General features: G+C 38.6%; 1 protein-coding gene across 1 annotated transcript in view; it reads right to left on the reverse strand.

Annotated features, from left to right (window-relative positions):
* Nucleotides 1-21,391, reverse strand: part of ATXN10 (ataxin 10) — a 180,358-nt gene that overhangs the window by 145,299 nt on the left and 13,668 nt on the right. The window contains exons 2-3 of the mRNA XM_063075977.1: nucleotides 10,704-10,895; nucleotides 5,260-5,342 (exon numbers count right to left, since the gene is read on the reverse strand). Coding sequence (XP_062932047.1) covers nucleotides 5,260-5,342; nucleotides 10,704-10,895 — 275 coding nt within the window. The remainder of the gene's footprint in view (nucleotides 1-5,259; nucleotides 5,343-10,703; nucleotides 10,896-21,391) is intronic.

The raw sequence follows: 21,391 nt of genomic DNA on the forward strand, positions 1-21,391 counted from the left end.
AATACAGAGCTGGACACAAAACTGCAAGTACACACTCATACTCATACTCATACACACAAATACCAAAGGACAACAACACAAAAATCAAGTATTTGTCTATGCAGCCTGTACCTAAAGTGATGATTTTTCTCCTTTCTACTTTTCTCAGTTTTTAAAAATTAGCCTGTAATAAATGTATATTAAATGTTTATAGTAATAGAAAAATCTAAACCTTTTTTTTCAGGTAAGTCATAGTGTTAAATGACGTTAATATTTCTACTGAATATTTTAGTTTACCATGCAAATCCACGTAAAATTAACACACACAAAAAAAAGCCAACGGCATAAGCTGGTCTGAAAACCAACATTCTGTTGGTTTGACCCAACAATTCATCAGGCAACCAAAAATTAGCACTCTGAATCAGAACATAATTCTGGAAAGAAAAAAGTTTAAAGATGTCCTAGACACAAGAAAAGAAAACTCCAGACAAGTGCAAATGACAGTTTACTTTTACCAAACAGCTCATCAACTGATCTTTATGTAAATACTGCAAATGTTACAAGTCCCCTCAAAAATCCCAACATTATTTTTACAGATTAGCAAAGAATAAAGGCCAAAAACAACACCAATAACGCAATTAAAATAGCTCATGCTTGTGTTTACATAAAACTTGATGAGCATATTCGTCACACCACTGCACTTATTCCCCGAAAATAATACTCTAAATATTATTTTGACAATGTAATTACAGTTCTTACCTCAAGAGTGGTAACAAAAAACTGGCACAGATACTCTGCTAAAAATCTACCCAGAATGAGGGTCTCACAGAGAAAGAGTCAAAAGACAGTATAGGCACTTTATTAAGAACTAGAATACTTTCTAAAAGATTATTTATATTAGGCTTGAACTAACACACCATATAAATTTTGAACTTTCATTGTTGAATCCAAATTTCATTGTTGAATTCCAAATAAAATTCAGTAATTTCACTAGCTGCCTTTTACAAGAATGTGGTGAGAAATATCACTTAACTTCCATGTTCTTTCTTGCCTCAAAATGTCCTTCCAACTCTGCCCCTAAACACAGTCATCTACTTAAAACTGATACAACTGAAAAGTTAAAGAAGACTTAATTAATGGAGAGATGTTCCACATTCATAGACTAAAAGACTCAATATCATTAAGATGGAAATTTTCCCAAACTGAACTACAGATTCAACATAAACCCTAGTATCCAAAATATATAAATAACTTACAACTCAACAAACAAAGACAAACAGCCCAATTAAAAACTGGGCAAAGGACTAGAATAGCCATTTCTCCAAAGATTTACAAATGGCCAATAAGCACATGAAAAGATGTTCAACAACACTGGTCATTCGGGAAATGCAAATCAAAACCACAATGAGATAACCACCACTTCACACCCACCAAGATGACTGTAAACCAAAAAATAAAACCAGTGTCAGCAAGGATGTGGGGAAATTGGAACACTCATACACTACTGGTGAAAAAGTAAAATGGTTCAGCTGCCATGGAAAACAGTTTGGTGGTTCCTCAAAATACTAAACATAGAGTTATAATATGACCCAACAATTCCACTCCTGGGGTATACCCAAAAGAGTTGAAAAAAGGTTCTCGAACACATGTACGTGGCATGATCACAGCAGCAATATCTGTGATAGCCAAAAGTTGAAAATAACCCAAATGTTCATCAACTGATGGACAGACAAAATATGATATATCCATACAATGGAACATTATTCAAGCATAAAAAGGAGTGAAGACTGATACATGCTACAAAGTAGATGAACCTTGAAAACATTATGCTCAGTGACAGCAGCCAGACTCAAAAGGACACATAATTCTATGATTTCATTTATATGAACTGTCCAGAATAGGTAAATCCAGAGACAGAATGCAGAACGGTGGTGCCTATGAGGTGGGAGTATGGGGGGAGGGTGCAGAGCAACTGCTTCATGAGAACAGTTTCCTTTTAATTTTCACTGAAACCAGTAGATGACCTAAGAAAAAATTTCAAGGAGCAGATATCTGAAACAGGCTTTATGAACCAGTTTGTCACTGAGGAGTAGATTGGTTGTTTGGTTGGTGGCTTGGCTATTCATTGATATCCACCAGTCACAGAGGCGATCCTTTAGACCTGTTTTGTGATAGGTGTACTAAGAGTTGTTCACAGCTTAGATAGCTTCAGTTGTAACAATTCAATTAATTTATTTTTTATTGATGTGAGAGTCACATAACATAAAATGAACCATTTTAAAGTGACCAGTTGAGTGGCATTCAGTACATTCATTTTATGTCATGTGACTCTCACATCAATAAAAAATAAATTAATTGAATTGTTACAACTGCAGCTATCTAAGCTGTGACCAACTCTTAGTACACCTAACACAAAACAGGTCTAAAGGATCGCCTCTGTGACCGGTGGATATGAATGAATAGCCAAGCCACCAACCAAACAACCAATCTACTCCTCAGTGACAAACTGGTTCATAAAGCCTGTTTCAGATATCTGCTCCTTGAAATTTTTTCTTAGGTCATCTACTGGTTTCAGTGAAAATTAATCTCATGAAGAAAAGAGGAAATAATCTTTCACAATAGATTGCAAACATTAAATACCTGTTGATAGGGGATAAATCTTTCATAGCAGATTTGGGATACAGCAGAAAAAAGGGATGATGGACTGAGGGGGACATGGAATCAAGAGAAGATATTTTTGAGATGGAAAATAGGAGAAGACATTACATACTGAAGATATTTTTGAGATAGAAAATAGGAGAAGACATTACATACTGATAAAAATGATGAGTAAAGAGGGGGAAATGGATGACACCCAAGAGCAAGGGGATAATTTCAGGAGAAAGCTTTTGAGTAGGTGAGCAGGGACAGGATCCAGTACACAAGTGGAGGGGCTGGCCCGCTCTGATAGATATTTAATCACAGCATTTGTACGGCACTTCCTCCAGCCTTCTTTATTTAGGAATACATCATTAAAGCAAAACTTCCTTCTGCCCACCACAACGGGCCAGCTCTGCCAGTGACACACTATCCACCACATCAGTGTTTTTCAGCAATTATAAAATGTAGTACATTCTGAACTTTCTTACTGAATTACCATACCACACACAGACTTCAAAAATAGCTGCCTTTGCATGCAACACAGTGAAATATGTATTTTTATTGCTGATTTTTAATTCCCCAATTTCAAGTACTGAGGCTTTCACTTTATTATTAAAAGGAGCTACAAAAATACCTTTAAATATATAACATGTTAAAAACACTTTACAACTAAATCCTATACCCTATCAATTTCTTGAGAATGTTTAAGAAACTACTGCTACTCAAAAAATCTTACAGCACATTGTATGTAATCCTTAGATGACATAATTAATCAAAAACAGTAATAATCATTTCCCAAAGGAAGATTTCTAGATCGAATTAAAAAGCCAAGAATTTTGATGAGTCAAATCTAAAAACACTAAAGAATAACAGAACAAGAATTAAATCAAGCCAGACAGTGCCTGTAACACACTAATTTAACCTATTTTACCTCTGTGCTTCAGTTTCTGTGCCTGTAAAAACAGACTATCTCCTCTGGTTCCCATCTATATACCAAGAATATACACATATTAACGTTAATTATGCCTCATGATATAATAAGTATAGGCACAAAGAACTGAAAATCAATTTTAAGTCAAATCATACAAGGGATCTTCAAAAAGTTCATGGAAAGATTTGTATTATCTTTTAATTCTATTTTTCCATGAACTTTTTGAAGTACCCTCAACTTTAAATACAGCTGCAGATTTCTCATTTAAAGTATTTACTGAATTATTTTATGAAGTAAAAACACTGTTTACAAAAAACATTTACAAAAAAATTTTTTAACTTATTATCTAGAATATGTAACTTATAAGTCTAGATATTTACATTAAGGTTTTCTTATCAAATGATTAAGGTTTAACCACAAAGTATTTCAATTCCTTGGACAAAGAGATCATATATTAAAATTTGATGGTTTTTTAGAAGTATTATGTTAAGATAATAACCCCAGTCCCAAAGAAGTTTTGATCCTAATAGTACAACGACCAAAAATGTTCAAATAAGTCTGGAACATTTTCCAGCTCTTCAAATTAAGAAGCTTGGTGTTTCTCTTAATACCCTATCAACAGCCGTTAACAATCAGGGCTAATTTTCCTTTCTGTCTCACCAGATATTTGACTTAAAAGATTTAATAACTGGCTCCCTCACTGGAATGTGAGATCTGAGGGCAGAGATTTTTTGTCTGTTTTGGTCACTGTTCAAATCACACCCAAAACCTAGAATATGGCCTGTCACATTCATAAATACTGAAAGACAGTGTATTAGTCTGCCCAGGCTGCCATAACAAAGTACCACAGAATGGGTGACTTAAACCACGGATATTTATTTTCTCACAGTTCTGAGGGCTAGAGGTCCAAGATCAAGACATGGCAGGGCTGATTTCTTCTTAGACCTTTTTCCTTGGCTAACAGAAGGCCATCTTCTCCCCATGTCTTCACGTGGTCTTTACTTTGTATGTGTTTGCATCTTAATCGTTCCTTCTTATAAGACACCAGTCATATGTCCTCATTTTGCCTTAATTACCTCTTTAAAGATCCTATCTCCAAATAGGACTTTGCTATGGTCTGAATGTCTGTGTCCCTCCAAAATTCATATGCTGAAATATAATCCCCAGTGTGCTGATAGTAAGAGGTAGGGCCTTTGGGAAGTGACTAAGTCATGAGGGCAGAGCCCTCATGAATGGGATTAGTGCCCTCATAAAAGGGGCATGAGGGAGCTTGTTTTTCCCTTTTGACCTTCCACCATGGGAAGATGCAGCAAGAAGGCACCATTTCTGAGGCAGAGAGCAGCCCTCATCAGACTCAGAATCTGCTGGTGCCCTGATCTTGGACTTTCCAGCCTCCAGAACTATAAGCAAAAATTTCTATTATTTATAAATTACCCTACAAACTAGTCTAAGTTATTCTGGTATAGCAGCCCAAACAGACTTAACAAACTTTAACATATGAATCTGGGGAGAACACGATTCAGCCCATAAGAAGGAGAAAAGGAAGTTGCTGCAACTTTCTTTTATAATTCTTTAATATTTCACTACTGAAGTTTTCCTGTCACAAGAAATACTGAACATTTGCTTCAGTGAATGACATAATAACCAAAGTATTGGTTTTAAAGCTTTTTCAAAGATATAAATAATCCGCAAATTATACTGCATATTACCTGTCAAGAGGGATTCCTGTTCCACTCGTAGCTCACGAAACAGAAGAATCAAATCAACAGCAACACCAATTGTATCCAAGTTCCTGTATCAGGTTTTTAAAAAAGACAAAATTAGACACATACTTTTTCTTAAAATTGCATTTCCAACAATGATTCCATGCATGATGCTGAGACTATTGGTTAGTAGTTCCTGTGGCAGGCAGAATAACGGCCCTCCGAAGATGTCCACATCCTAATCCCCAAAATCCGTGAATATGTTTCCTTACGTGGCAAAGGGGACTTTAAGACAAGACTAAATTAAGGATTTTGAGATGGGAAGATTATCCCAGCTTATGTGGGTGGACCCTACGTAATCACAAGGATCCTTATAAGAGGAAGACAAGAGGGTCAGGGGGAAGGAGGTCATGGACCAAGGAATGCAGGTGGCCTCAAGAAGCTGGAAAAGACAAGGAAACTGATTCTCTTTTAGAGCCTCTAGAAGCTACGCAGCCACATCGACGCACTGACATACATGTGAGATGCACTAGGTTTTTGAGAATGTTATACCAGAAGAAGTACTACAAGCTTGGACTGAAATGCAGACAGAAAGGATAAAAGAGGGCTGTCAGACTCCCAAAATTCTATAGGAAGGAAACCAGCTAATAAAACTACTTAGCTGCAAACATGCACCACACTTCAAGAAACAGGAAAGATGACTCTGAGGGTACAGCTACAGGTCCACAGGGCACAGCCACAGAGGGATTATTCCCATCCCTCAAAACCTAATTGAGTTTTCCCAATTAGATTTTGAAATTGCTTGGGACCAGCAACTCCTTTTTTCCATTTTTTTTCTCCTCTTTTAAAGGGGAACATCTAAAACTGTTATCCTATGCATCTTATATTCTGGGAGCAAATAACTAGTTTTCTAGTTTCACAGGTACACAGAGGAAGAAAATTTTGTCCCAGGATGCATCACACCCAGAGTCTCATCCATATGTAATTTAGATGATTTACATAATGAGATCTCAAACTTTTTAGCTGATGAAACTTAGATAACATTTTGAACTTGAGTTCATGCTACAATGGGTTGAGAATTTTGGGGACCCTGGGATGGAATGAATGAATTTTGCATGTGGGACAGACGTGAAGGTTTAGGGGCAAGAGAGCAGACTGTGGTAAGCAAAAGAACAGTCCTCCAAAGATGAGCATATCCTAAACCCTGGAACATGTGAAAATGTTCTTTATATGGCAAAAGAGATGTGGTATAGTAAGAAATAATAATCTGGTCTTTGTCCTGAGTTCCTGGCACAGAGGCTCCTAAAATCCTCAGAATTTCCAAAGTGAAAGGAGCATCTGGTATTATTCATAACAAGCCTCCTTTGGCTATATCTGATTTTATGCTAATGAGCTAACTGAGGGTGGACCCCTATGTAGCTTCAGAATGGCAGATGTTTGCCAGAGCAGCCAATCATGTGATTAGAAGGTTCAAACTTTCAGACCCACCCCCGCCCTCAGAGGAGGGCCCAAGATTGAATTCAATTACCAATGGTTAATGAGCTAATCAATCATGTCTACGTAATGAAACCTCCATAAAAATCCCTAAACAATGGCATTTGGAGAGCTGGATACCCAGTTGGTGTCAGAAATTCAGAGAATTAGTTGGTGTCAAAAAAACAACAGACTTTAAATGTGATTAAAGATTTTGAGATGGGGAGATTATCCTGGGTTATCCAGATGGGCCTAATGTAAGCTTAAGGGCCCTCATGAGAGGGATGTAAGAGGGTCAGAGTCAGAAAGAAAGACTGTTAGACACTATGCTGTTGCCCTGAAGATGGAGGAAGGGGCCATGAACCAAGAAATGCAGGCAGCCTCAAGAAGCCAGAAAAGACAAGGAAATGGATTCTCTGCTAGGCATCCAGAGGAACCAGCTTGCGGATACTTTAACTTTAGGCTACTAAGACCGATTTTGGACTTCTGACCTCCAGAACTGTAAGATAAAAAATTCCTATTGTTTTAAGCCACTAAGTTTGTGGTAATGTGTTACAGCAGGAACAGAAAACTAACACAGCTCTCTATCTTTTTCACCTCTCCTCAACATGAATCAGAACTAGGGTAAGACATTCACTCCTAAAGAAGAACTCTGATCTGAATGGATCAAATTCCAGAATGCTGTGTTAGGCCCCAGTTTTAATGGAAGGTGCTTCCAGAGGGTCTGGGCCGGTGCACATATGGCTGGGTGCTCTCTGCCCTCCCCAAGGCCACCTTGGCCAGAGAGCCACTGCTCCTTGTCTATTCACCATGCGTAAGCCTGGTGGGGAAAGGGGCTCAGCACCTGCCTCCCGGAAAAGCAGAGACTGTCCCACCCCTCTTGCTGCTCTTGCTTCTACACAAATGGTTACGGTTACCAGGCAAATGGACCACTGCCTGTTTCTGTAGAGCCAGTGAGCTACTAATGGTTTTTACCTTTTTTAAATGGGAGCAAGGTGAGAATATCAAAAGAAGAATATGATTTCATGATGTGAAAATTCTAAGAAATTCAAATTTCAATATTCATAAACAGAGTTTTATCGGGATACATCCACGGTCATTCACTCACATACTGTCTATGGCTGCTTTCACACTATGATGAGAGAACTGAGAAGTTTTACAGAGATCACAAAGCCGAAATTATTTTATTATCTGGCTCTTTACAGAAAAAGCACAGCAACCCCAGCAAAGAGCAGTTATATTTACATGCAGAGCTAACTGCTTTGAACAGTGTTCTTTGAGTACTTCCTGAAATTTCATACAACTGCAATTGTTTGCTATGCTGTTACACCCCATTCCATACATCCTTGGCAAAATACAATCCCACTCCACACAAAGTACAATATCCAGACAAAAGATGTAAAAAGCTCTAGGCCTTAATGGCATCACACCTTCTGATTAACTTTTAATAACTTAAAATATCAGAAAAATATATATAGGTTGCCATTTGAATCTTGACTGCCTCAGAAATATTGGCTTTAGTTAAAGTTGGCCACAAAGTCCTTACTTTGTTCTATTTCTGACCAGAAAATTACTTTCCGGGAGCTGATGCCCTGAATGGTTGGAATTTCCCTTTAAAAATCAACAGTGAATAATAATACAACCCTAGAAGATAAGAGGCAGGAAAACTAACACCTTAAACATTCATTTCACTTCAGCCCAACCATGACTTGCATGCAATAAAAAGATCTCATTACCACACATGGCACAGCCTTCTCTCTGACGGCCCTGCTGGAAGACCACTGACATTTTATTTGCCATAGTATTTATTTTTATAATGTTTAAATTTTTTATAATTTGCATATATTACTCAAAAAAGAAAAGAAAAATTAATTGCTTTTTTAAAAAGTAATATTATCATAAATTTGTACTATCATTCCTGAGGCAGAGGCAGAAACAATATGTACTGAGCACACCAGGTGCACAGGCATTGTTAGGCATTTCACATAGCAATCTCATTTACACCTCTCAACCATCCTACTGCTTAACTGACTTTACAGAAGAGAAAACCGAGACTCAGAAAGGCTAAGTCACTTATCCAGGGTTACAAAGCTAGATAAGGAATGGAGCAGTCATATAACACAGGGCCAGTGCGTAGGTATCAGGACAGTCATGGAAGATTGCTTTTGAGCTTAAGCTTTAAAGTCAGATGTCTGGAGTCAGACAGAACATTCTCAGGCTCTCACACTTATTCAGTGAGTGACTCTTGCACAAGTTACATGACCTCTTCAAATCAAAGTTTCTTCTTTTGTAAAAATGGAAAAACAGCAGCACACTATTTCTTCCATTTGTTCTAAGGATTAAACAAGACACTGCAAGTAACGCACTCAGGACAAAGCCTGGTGCTGAGGGCGAGTCACCAGATGCTCACTCCCTTCCCTACCGAGGCTGGGGAAGCACAAGACACGCTTGCCAGCCCACAGCTGAAAGTCGCTCTGCTGCTCTCCTTACCCTCCCCTAGCACGCCAGAGCACCTCCCTGTCTGGACAAGGGCAAAGGAAGCTAGCCTTATGGCCAGATGCTTCTAGCACACATAACCGGTTATGTTTTAAAATGTTAACTATTATAAGATTATTATTGTTTCTATTCACTTATCTGCAAATGGATGGCAGGTTTGGTTTGGTTTGGTACTGAAGTTAAACAACTTTAGCTTTTTCCCCCTCTCCTTTGATCTTAAAAATCTCATTAATCATATCAAGCCTCAGGTATAAGACTGTCTAGACAGCAAAGGGAGCCCCTCAAGTGGCTTCTGGACCAGCCCGACTGCACCCATCACAGCAGTGACATGGAGGCCTGGAGGCTCTGTCTACAGGCAAGTCCAGGAAAGAAAGGTAAGCATCCTGTTTGTGGCTTCTGACTATATTTCAAGCAAAAATTTTTAATGAAAAGCAGACTCCATAAAATCAAAGAGGAAAGATGCTCAGTTCTGAGAGGAGAGAGTAACATGTAAAAGAATAAGAACAGCACTGGGCAACTCTCTCGCTTATTTTTTAACTGCTTTTAAAAAACTGCTCATCATAGGACTGGCCCGTGACTCACATGGGAAAGTGTGGTGCTGATAACACCAAGGCCACAGGTTTGGATCCCTATAAAGTGAGTGGTTAGCTCACTTTGGGAGAGCATGGTACTGACAACACCAAGTCAAGGGTTAAGATCCCCTTACCAGTCATCTTTGGGGGGAAAAAAAAAACTGCCCATCATAAAATAGGTGGAAATAGAGCTTGGAACTTTATGAAATCTTAAGGAAAGATAGGTCATATTAGGAATTTATAAAACATGCTCCTTGTTTAAAGTAAACACAGAGGTAATTAAATTATTAAATTTAATTAAAACATTTACAACTAAGAAAAAGTCAAGACTGCACCTGAACTTAAAACAGACAGAATCTAGGAACAAAGAATCAAAATCCAGTTCAAATCACTGTGCTATGTACAGAACCAAATACCTCAAAACATGTTATAAATACAAATAAGCAATCTAAATAACCCCTAATGTTAAACACACTATATTCCCATGTTGTACCATTATATACTTAGAGACTCCAGTGGGAAGACCCATGGAGGACTTCTCCCCTGTAAACATAAAGGATAGTCTTCTTCTAAGAGTGGGTGACCCTATAATGCCCAAACAATTTCTAACATAAAATAATATGACAGGGCCGAGCCCGTGGCGCACTTGGTAGAGTGCTGCGCTGGGAGCGCGGTGACGCTCCCGCCGCAGGTTCGGATCCTATATAAGACTGACCGGTGCACTCACTGGCTGAGTGCCGGTCACGAAAAAAATAAATAAATGAAAAAAAAAAAAATAAAACGGCAGTAGTAATATTTAAAAAAAAAAAATAAATAAATAAATAAAAATAAAATAATATGACAGAACCAGCACACACAGACACAAAGAAATATATTCAAAGGTGTATGTGTAAATACAAGAAATACCACCTGATTGAATTTTGGTTCACAGAACACTCTATACAAGCGTTTCGGAGACACCTGAAGCATTCTGTTATTAACTGCAGACTGGAAGCCAGATGTTCCACCTGGGATGGATCTCTGCAGGCCAGCTCAACAGCATGAGAAGATTTCTTCAAGATATCCAGGACTCTTTGGAAGATAGTCCTGGGTGCTGTTTCTCTGCAAGAAGAAAAATTGTTACAAACCAGAAAAAAAACATTCTCATTTCCAAATGTCCTATTAAGAAAACTTCTTTCACCTACTTTTGTGGGGAAGTGGGTTGGGCTTGTCTGTTCTGGCTCCTTAATTTACAACACAAAATAAAAAGGATACACATACTGAGCACTTACTATGAGCCAGGCACTGTTCTAGTCCATTTTCATGTATTATCTCAAATAATCTTTGCAATAACCTTATGAACCCAACAGTCTTCTCCATTTTACAGGTAAGGTTGGAGAGAAGGTTAAGGAAGTTGCCCATATCAGCCAGTAACCAGCAGAGCCACAATTACAACCGAAGCACTCAGATCCGAGAACTTCCATCCCTACAACAACCCAAATACTAGTGCAGGTGACTGTTCATGCTTATGGATCCGCCCTTAATCAGAACAGAGTGTCTTCATTTCATGTCCCAGATAGAGCATATAACCTGTCCCCTGTAACCCAATATGTACCTAAGTTCAATTGTGAAAAACAATATTCACAAAGGACTGCCTGGAGAACAAGGACACCATCCACCCCGAACTTGTATACATTCAACTACATAGATGAGAGCGTGAGAGAGAGACGGGAGAATGTAAAGTGTGCCAGCTCTTCCACCAAGAATGTGTGCCCAGGGAGAAAGATGAGCCTGTGGCTGTTCTCCCTGGGCATCTCAGTCTCTGCATGCCTCTCATGCCAGGAGTACCGCCTGCACTATCATTCTAGAGTTATGAATGTAAGAATTTTTTTTTGCAACGTGGCACCTAAATGCAAGCCAACTTCCTTGTTCCATAAATCCCCTCAAGAAACTGCAATCTGTTTTAACGTTCGAAGAAAAATTGCCACATTGGAAAATTTAAGAGATTCTCACAGGCGATTCTGACCACATGAATTTTCTCCTTTTGCTTTCACAGTGGAATCACAGTATCCTAAACTTCACCCTTGCACTAAGCCAGACCATCAGGTCTGCTAACACTGAGCTGCCCGGGTTACTAAACTGCTCAGGAGCTGCAGAGGACACTTTATACAGGTCCCCCTTCCCAGGGACAGAAGAGACACCTCCCTCCTAGAGCTTCAGTACCATGACTTCTTGCACACCAAGTAGTGTGTTTTTATCTTATGGACAGACAATAGAAATCACATTATTTACCATGTTTTCCTCTCTGTCTGGGCCTTTAATAAGCCAAATTTATGGCCCGTGTTTAACAATATGAATCCTTATTTTTCCTGTGTGGTTTTTCCCTTCTCCCCACCTTCCTCTCTTACCTTTTATTTTTTCAGTTGTATTGATCTTTTAAGGCAGCTCAAATTTGCTTTTGTAAATGGACAGAGTATAAATTAATCAATTAGAAATTAGGAAACCACACATAAAATAATGTGTTTGCATCTCCTTTAGTCAGCTCTCTCCACAAGTAGATCTTGAAACTTTGACTCAGTATCTCAGTTATTGAGTGACCAAACAAAAACATGCAAGTTCAAGGGTACAGCACTGATCTTGCCTCAATTTTTGTATGAAACAATTAAGTACATAAGCCATTTTTTGTGACAATATTACCATAAAAAGAACAGTCACTAACACTCTCAAGACAGTGTTAAGGAGTACTAACCACAGTATACTGCAGACACTAAAAGGCTAAGAAAATACCCAAAAGCTGAAAACACTGTGAAGAATGCCAAGAGTGATCCCAATTTCTATGACAAAAAAAGAAATAAAATTACCTTTCTGCCCCATCTGCATAAAGTTTTGATGACATTTATTACTTAATCTTACAGTCAAATAAAAGTAGAACTCTACAACTTGAATAATCTTCGATAATGCCTCTTTGTCCTAAGATGGCTACGAAGCGTGCTTGTACTCCTGTGATACAGAAGCTACATGATCTCTCTCAGCCGGTTCTTTGCAATCTGCCTCTCCCATGGGCACCACTTTCCCACTGTGATCTGTTCTCAGGTCATTCCTTGAAATCCTAACATCTGTTTTACTCAAAAATGATACCTAGCACAGCAAAAGCTTGGAAATCAAACTATGGTAGTATACACTAAACAAGAGAGAAGAAAAGCACTGTTCTTAGGAAAACTGATGTTCTGACCACAGAACAGCTAGTAAGTTCATGACCTATCCTGTGAATAATTCCCAATGTTACACGTTAATTTCTCATATATGCACCATGCCTTTATTATACTTTTAACCAAAAGAAAAATGTTAAAGCCAACCAAAACAGTACTGAAATTCAAATAACTATTAATAGCTACTGATGAGTAGTCATGGCAACATCTATTTGGCACACAATAATTTGCGTTTGCAGCATAAGGATAAAATAATTTGAGATTGTCATCACTGTCATTTGCTCTTCCCAGGTGGCACACCCATGGACTGCTGAAAACACCGAGTACCTCCAATCCTCTGTCTCTGCTTAAACATATTCCTCCACAAGAATGCCCTTTCCATACCATCCCCACCCAATTCTCTGCCTGGGAATCTTCTGGCTCCTTTTAAACTTTTGAAAATTCACAGCGCTGGTGAAACTTCTCCACTACTCCAGGTAAACTGGCTCCCATCTCTATGCTCCCCTGGAACTCTGCTCTATAACTTATCCACATGAGAGAACATATACTTATCCCATCTATCTCCCCAGCTAGACTATAAGTCCCTAAAAAATAGAGACTATCTTATTCTTTTCTCTATCCCTAGGGCCCAGAATTGGCCCTTACAGACTGAATTTGTTCATTTCAAGCTTCAGAGATGAGACTGTCCATGCACTCCGCATGGCCTCTAGCTGCACCACTTCTCGTTATGTGGTCCAGGCACTTCCCAAGCCTGTACTCTGAGCTGGGCTCTGGCCTGCCGCGAGCAGTGAAACCTGCGGGAAATACTGAGACATCAGCTCAATCTTCCCTTCTCATGAAGACAACCACATATCCTAGACTCGAAACTTTAAAAATTGTCATATTTTAAGATGTGGATATAATGTAGGTATTTTATGATTGCTATTTAACAAACATCTCATTTCCCCTTCCCCACTAAATGATACAAATGGATAAGCTTAAGGGGTGGGGGTGAAGGGGAGTTATAACCCAATTAACTGTATTTGAAATTTCTTGAAAGCAGAGAACATGTCTTAGATGTCTATTTCTCTCTGTAAAATGTGGAGGGGGAAAAAAAAAAAACAGCACCTTTCCTTTAGAGCCATGTAATAGCTATAGATTCTATTCATCATATTTTCACACAATGCATTAACAACTTCCATCAGATAAGGACAAAGAAGCTTTTATTCAATAACAGCAAATACCATGAAAGCATTTAACTCTCACCTGTACTTCTTTACCGTATCTACAGCCTTGAAAGAAAACTATTCTGGCATTACAGATCCTAAGTAGTCCTGATATACTGTCTGCAAAATCTATGTTCTCTGACAGGACAATGCAGCTAAATATGTGTAATGATTAATGACAATGAAACAGCTAGAAAAGATCAGTCAATCACTCTTATATTACAAACATTATTAATAATAATAATTGCTGTCATTTCTGCTTTAACCAAACTAACAAAAAATATTCACAAAGACTTTTAAAAGCTTAGCTACTTCACTCACAGAAGGCAGAAAGTACAGCACTTACAAGGACAATTAAAATTCAACTGTTAGACACTCTTATTAGGTAGGAATGCATACCCTGAAGACAATGTGTAAATGAAATGTTACATTACAAAACAAAAAAGAAATCCTTTGAATTATACAAAAGGTAGAATTTCATTTCCTTCAAGTTTGAACAGATCTGTACAGTTTGATTTTTGGCAAGTCCTGTTTGAGTAAAATTAAAGAAAACTATCCGTGATTATATGTAACAGGTTAGATAGGTCTAATATACTACACACACAAGCACTTTACAGTTAATTCATCAAGTGGGGCCTCCTACTGAAAAGGAAACTAAATGCTAGTTATTGTAATGCTACGACTTAGACTTTCATATTTGTTAAAAGATTTATTACAATGCCTTAGATTTAATTAAAACTGGCATATGTGGTTTGGAGTAGATTTAACCACTGCAACTAAGAAAAACTATTAAAATACACACAAGTTCAGAGATTAAAATAACAATCGCTGGTTATTTAAAACCATAAAACTTGCTTAATGATTTAACTGGACTGGATTGAACAAAAACAGAAAATAAAAAACATTTTTATCTCCTGCCACAAACAGCCTAAGGCAAAATTTCATCTTTGCAGATCTCAAGTCTCTCCTTTTTCCGTCTTTTCACATCCAGGACTATGAAGCTGTCCCTGACAGCCCAGACCAATCCATTTTGCAGGGTAGCAAACTCTTCTGTAAAAGGCTAGAGAGTCAATATTTCAGGCTTTGACGGCCAGAAAGTCTCTACCACAACTTCTCAACTCCACCCTCGGAGCACAAAAGCAGCCACAGGCGACACCTAAACAAATGAACATGGCTGCGTTCTAATAAAACTCTATCTGTAGACACCAAAACTTAAAGTTCATATAGTTTTCACGTGTCACAAAATTTTATCTTTTCCCCAACCATTTAAAAATGTAAAAACCATTTCCAACTCACGAAACATAAAACAGGTAGTGGGCCAGATTTGGACACAGTTTGGCAACCCCTGCTTTAAAGGGTTCCAAACATACCAGTCCCCTCCCCACTCCAAAAAATCACATGCTTCCCCCTTTCCCACTGTTCTCACTTCATTCAAAATTCACCTCTCATCAGAACAAAGAGAATCACAAACGCATTATGCTAAATGAAGGAAGCTAAGAAAAGGTGAAATCGGCAGAGGTAGAAAATAAACCACTAGAACAGAGCCCAGGAAGAGTACTGCACATATACGGAAACTTCACAAATGACAGTGCTGGCACTAAAGATCTGTAGGGAAGGATGCACTACTCTGTAAGAGGTGCTGTAACAACTGTTATCCACCTGGAAAAAATTGAAGTGGGTCCCTACTTACACACATACCCAAAAAGTGACTCCAGATGGATTTAGGAATCTATGAAAGACAAAACTATAAAACTTGGAAAGAAAATATATGGAGAATGTCTTTACACTCTTGGGTAGAGAAAGATGCTGTATATAAGACCTTATTAAGAACCTTACTGAAATCCTTAGTTAAAAGGTAACATTTGAGCACAACACGGAAGAAGGTGAGGGAGCCCACGACACACCTTCCCGGGAGGAGAGCGTGGGCTGGAGGCAAAGGCAGAGGTGGCAGGTCACAGAAAAGGTAAGAGGCTGCCGTGGATGAAGCCCAGTGAGAGAGTGCAAGTGTAACACGAGTCAGAGGCAAGAGGGAGCCACAGTGCAGGGGCCACTGGAAGGCCACTGCTTTTATCCTGATGTGAAGCCTGAGAGGTTCTGAGCAGAGGGGTGACATCATCTGGTTTACATTTTAAAAGGTTCCCTTTGGCTGCTTTGTAAAGAACAGATCATAGTGGGAGAAAGAGAAGACACCAGGAGAGTGAGGAAGCTGTTCTTGGAACAGAGGCAGCAGACACGGCAAGCAGAAATCAGATTCAGGATATATTTTGAAGATGGAGCCAATAGGACTTGATGATAAGATGTTATGAGGGCTATCTGAAAAGGGGGAGTCAAGGATGCCTACAAAACTTTGGCCTGAGCAATAAATGGAAGGATGTATTTGCCATTTACAGAAATGGAGTAGATTACTATGAGGATATCTGGGGGGTAAGAGGGTCAGGAGTTTGCTTTGGGATGTTAGATTTGAGATACCTATTAGAAATACAAGCAAAATGTGGAGGAGGCAGGTGAAGTCTAGAGGTCAAGAGAAAAGTCCAGCTAGAGAAAAATGTTACAGTCACCAGCAGATGGAAGGTATTAAAGCCATAGGACTAATGAGATTACCGCGGAAGTAAGTACAGGTAGAAAAAGAAGACTGAGGAGTGAGTTCTGAGATCCGAAAAGGAACATCGCTAGGGGAAATGGAGGGAGAGATTTTTCTTAGGATGGGAAAAATTGCAGCAGATCTATAAACTGATGAGAATAACCCAATAGAAAGTGTAATACTGATTACTTAAAAAAGAAAGGAAAAAAATTGCTGGAACAACACATGCAAAAGGGAGCAGCATTCAGTGCTGACCTGAAGGGAGCTAACATTGGAGCAAGACAGTTCATCCACCCACAGTAGCAGAAGGCGAGACAGATCACAGACACAGACACAAGTGGGTGGGTAGAGAGGGTGACAAGAGTGCACGAAAATTATCTTATGGTTGCTCCTATTTTCTCAGTAAAATAGAAAACCGAGAGTGAGAATAAGGGACAGGCAATGGAGATTTAAAGAGAGTAAAAGCATGAAGCACGGACAGGCTGGTTAGCTCAGGTGGTTAGAGCGTGGTGTTATAACACCAAGGTCAAGGATTCGGATCCCCGTACCGGCCAGCTGCCAAAAAAAAAAAAGCATGAAATACCTGACTAGAAAAATGTACTAAATAAATATAATAGGATTGCCAGACAGCACTAAATGCCCACCCGAGGTCAGTGATCATCAATTTGAAGTAAGACCAGAGGATGTGGAGAAAAAGGAACTCTTATACATTCTTGGTGGAATGTAAATTCGTATGGCCATTATGAAAAATAATATGACGGAGTTTCCCCAAAAAACTAAAAACAGAACTACCATATGACACAGTAATTCTACTTCTGGGTATATATCCAAAGAAACTGAAACCAGTAGGTCAAAGGGATACCTGCACTCTCATGTTCACTGCACCATTATTCAACAGCCAAGATATAGACTCAACCTAAGTGTCCATCAATGGGTAAATGGATAAAGAAAAGGTGGTATAGATACACAATGGAATACTATTCCACCTTAACAAGGGGGGAAATCCCGCCATTTGAGACAACATGGATGGGCCTGGAAGGCTTTAAGAGAAGTAAAATAAGCCAGGCACAAAAAGACAAACACAGCATGATCTCACTTACATGTGGGATCCAATAAAGTTTAACTCACAGAGGTAGAGAGAGAATGATGGTTCCAGAGGCTGGGGGGAGGGAAGGGAGAGAATGGAGACTTGTGGATGAAAGGGCACAGTTTCACACAGACAGGAGGAACAGGTTTTGAAATCTGTTGCACATCAGGATGACTGTTGCCAGTAACAGTGTATTGTATATTTCAAAACAACTAAGTTGCAAATGTCTCACTATGAAAAATGGTAAGCGAGGTACTGGATATATTAATTCTTGATTTCATCTTTCCATATCGTATACATACATTAAAACACCACATTGTACCCCATAAATGTATACAATTATGATTTGTCAACCAAAGATAATATTAATAATAAAAAAACTTAATAAAAATGTTTTAATAAAGTAAGACCAATCAGCATAGTTATGTAGCAATCATCAATTTAAAGTGAGACTAGTCAGCATGGCTGTACGTTTTCCCCCAGTCTTGTTTAGCCACTTAGGTGCCAGCACAAAGAAAACAGCAAGTTGGACTTAACCAGAGCTGGCATTTTACCAGACAAGCATTACAAAGGTAAAGAGGAGGCAAGGGAGTTGATGATATACACAAGGAAATGCTTATAGCACTGATCCACCGACCCACACTGGACTAAGGAGGGGACATGAACATTAAGAAGGGGAATGAAGAACAAAAGGGGCAGTAAACAGGAATCCACAGACTGGGTCAAAAAACAGGATTAATAGATGGTTGGAAGACTGGTGGTTGAAGACTTGCTGGAGTAGAGGCTCTACAGAGAAGATAAAACAGGTGGTCAGAGAGTGGGACTCCTGAAGCTGACCTTGTGGAGGGAATGCAGCTACAGTTAATAAAAAGGTCTAGGTAGCAATGTGTGGGTGAGATGGGTGGAAGGCAAGCTCATTAGAGGAGAGAAAGTCAAGGAAATATAATCTATGAAAATACTGAAATAGCAAATATTTAAGACAGGAGAAGTAATAGAGAGTTAACAGTGAACTAGGCCTAAACTCTTCAAGGAATGACGAGGAGTGACCCACAGATCTCTTTTAACTGCAAAAGTTATTCAATAGGTGGTATGCTCTGACAGCATGAGATTAAAAGTTGGAGGAGTGTAGGGAGGGAAATGGCCTAAAAGCAGCAATGACAATCAAGAACACCCACCATACCTTCAAGCCCAGCAGTGCACTAAACACAGAGAGAAAACAGCCTCTCACTTTAAAGAAACTCTGGGAAAGGCACGTCCTCAGAAGTGAGCCATATTTTATTTACAACAAGAAGATGAAGGGAATGTTCAGAGAAGCTGAGGAGACAGGGAGTTCTGCTGAGGCACATGAGTAGGGTTTCAAGAGCTGGAAAGTCAGAAAGGATTCATACAAAAAGCTTTAACAGGGTAAGCCCAGAGAACAGGAGAAAACTTATGAGTTTGTCATATAAATTAGGAAATCGGCTTGTGAATTTCTAACAAAAACCCTGTTAAGATTTTTTTTCAAATTACAGAGAAAAATTTTACTAACTGACCTAAAAATAGAACTATTAAACTCACGTACTTTTGCTTAAAGATTACTTACAGAACTATCTCACCTCAATGTTTCCTTGCAAAAGAAGCAGAAATCAATAGTCCATAGATGCACTTTAGAAAATAAAGCAATGATAAATATTGATGGGAAAAAATGATAAAACTGATTTTTTAAAAAAGTGTTATAAACACTTTTATAACATTTCTTTCATGATGCAAACTTTTTAGAGCATTATAAATGAACTAATATTCTTTAGGCTTTCCATATTACAGACATTTACAGAATTGCACTGCATTGTGAGTTTTCACATGACTTTTAAAGTACCTATCAAATTTAAAACCTTTTGTATTTTTAAAATTACTATGGTTTCAGTCCAGTATGCATTCATACATGTCTTTCTCAGTATACGGACCAGCTGAAGGCTTTTCTGCCTTCCTTACATTTAGCATTTTTATCCAGTATGGATTTTTTCATGCTTTCAAAAGGAAGTGGAATAACTGAAGGCTTCACCACATATCTTACATTTATAAGGTCCATCTCCAGGGTGCAGTATCATGAATCTTTTAACGCTGACAAAAGAAATAAAGGCTTTCGGGCCGGCCCGTGGCTCACTCGGGAGAGTATGGCGCTGGGAGCGCCAAAGCCTGTGGGTTCGGATCCTATATAGGGATGGCTTGCTGGCTGAGCATGGTGCAGACCAAACCGTGCCGAGGGTTGCTATCCCCTTACTGGTCAGAAAGAAAAAAAAAGAAAGAAAGGCTTTCTCACATTCCTTATATTCACAGGGTTCTCTTCCATTGTGAGTCCTTTCATGCATTCAAAATGAACTAGGAAGAGCAATCAGAGAAGAGAAGGAAATAAAGGGCATCCAGATTGGAAAAGAGGAAGTCAAACTGTCCCTGTTTGCAGATGACATGATCCTATATATCGAACAGCCTAAAACCTCTACAAAAAAACTGCTGGAATTGATAAATGATTTCAGCACAGTAGCAGGATACAAAATCAACACACAAAAATCAGTAGCATTTCTTTTCTCCAAAAGTGAACATGCAGAACGAGAAATCAAGAAAGCCTGCCCATTTACAATAGCCACACAAAAAATAAAATACTTAGGAATTGAGTTAACCAAGGAGGTGAAAAATCTCTATAATGAGAACTACAAACCACTGCTGAGAGAAATTAGAGAGGATACAAGAAGATGGAAAGATATCCCATGCTCTTGGATTGGAAGAATCAACATAGTGAAAATGTCCATACTACCCAAAGTGATATACAAATTCAATGCAATCCCCATCAAAATTCCAAAGACATTTTTCTCAGAAATGGAAAAAACTATCCAGTCATTTATATGGAACAATAAAAGACCACGCATAGCCAAAGCAATGCTGAGCAAAAAAAAATAAAGCTGGAGGCATAACACTACCCGACTTTAAGCTATACTACAAAGCTATAATAACCAAAACAGCATGGTACTGGCATAAAAACAGACACACTGACCAATGGAATAGAGAATCCAGAAATCAACCCACACACTTACTGCCATCTGATCTTTGACAAAGGCACCAAGCCTATTCACTGGGGAAGGGATGCCTCTTCAGCAAATGGTGCTGGGATAACTGGATATCCATATGCAGGAGAATGAAACTAGATCCATACCTCTCACCGTATACTAAAATCAACTCAAAATGGATTAAGGATTTAAATATACACCCTGAAACAATAAAACTTCTTAAAGAAAACATAGGAGAAACACTTCAGGAAATAGGACTGGACACAGACTTCATGAATACGACCCCAAAAGCACGGGCAACCAAAGGAAAAATAAACAAATGGGATTATATCAAACTAAAAAGCTTCTGCACAGCAAAAGAAACAATTAACAGAGTTAAAAGACAACCAACAGAGTGGGAGAAAATATTTGCAAAATATACATCTGACAAAGGATTACTATCCAGAATATATAAGGAACTCAAACAACTTTACAAGAAGAAAACAAGCAACCCAA

Source organism: Cynocephalus volans, chromosome 12, assembly GCF_027409185.1.
Source record: "Cynocephalus volans isolate mCynVol1 chromosome 12, mCynVol1.pri, whole genome shotgun sequence".
Classification (NCBI taxonomy): Eukaryota; Metazoa; Chordata; class Mammalia; order Dermoptera; family Cynocephalidae; genus Cynocephalus; species Cynocephalus volans.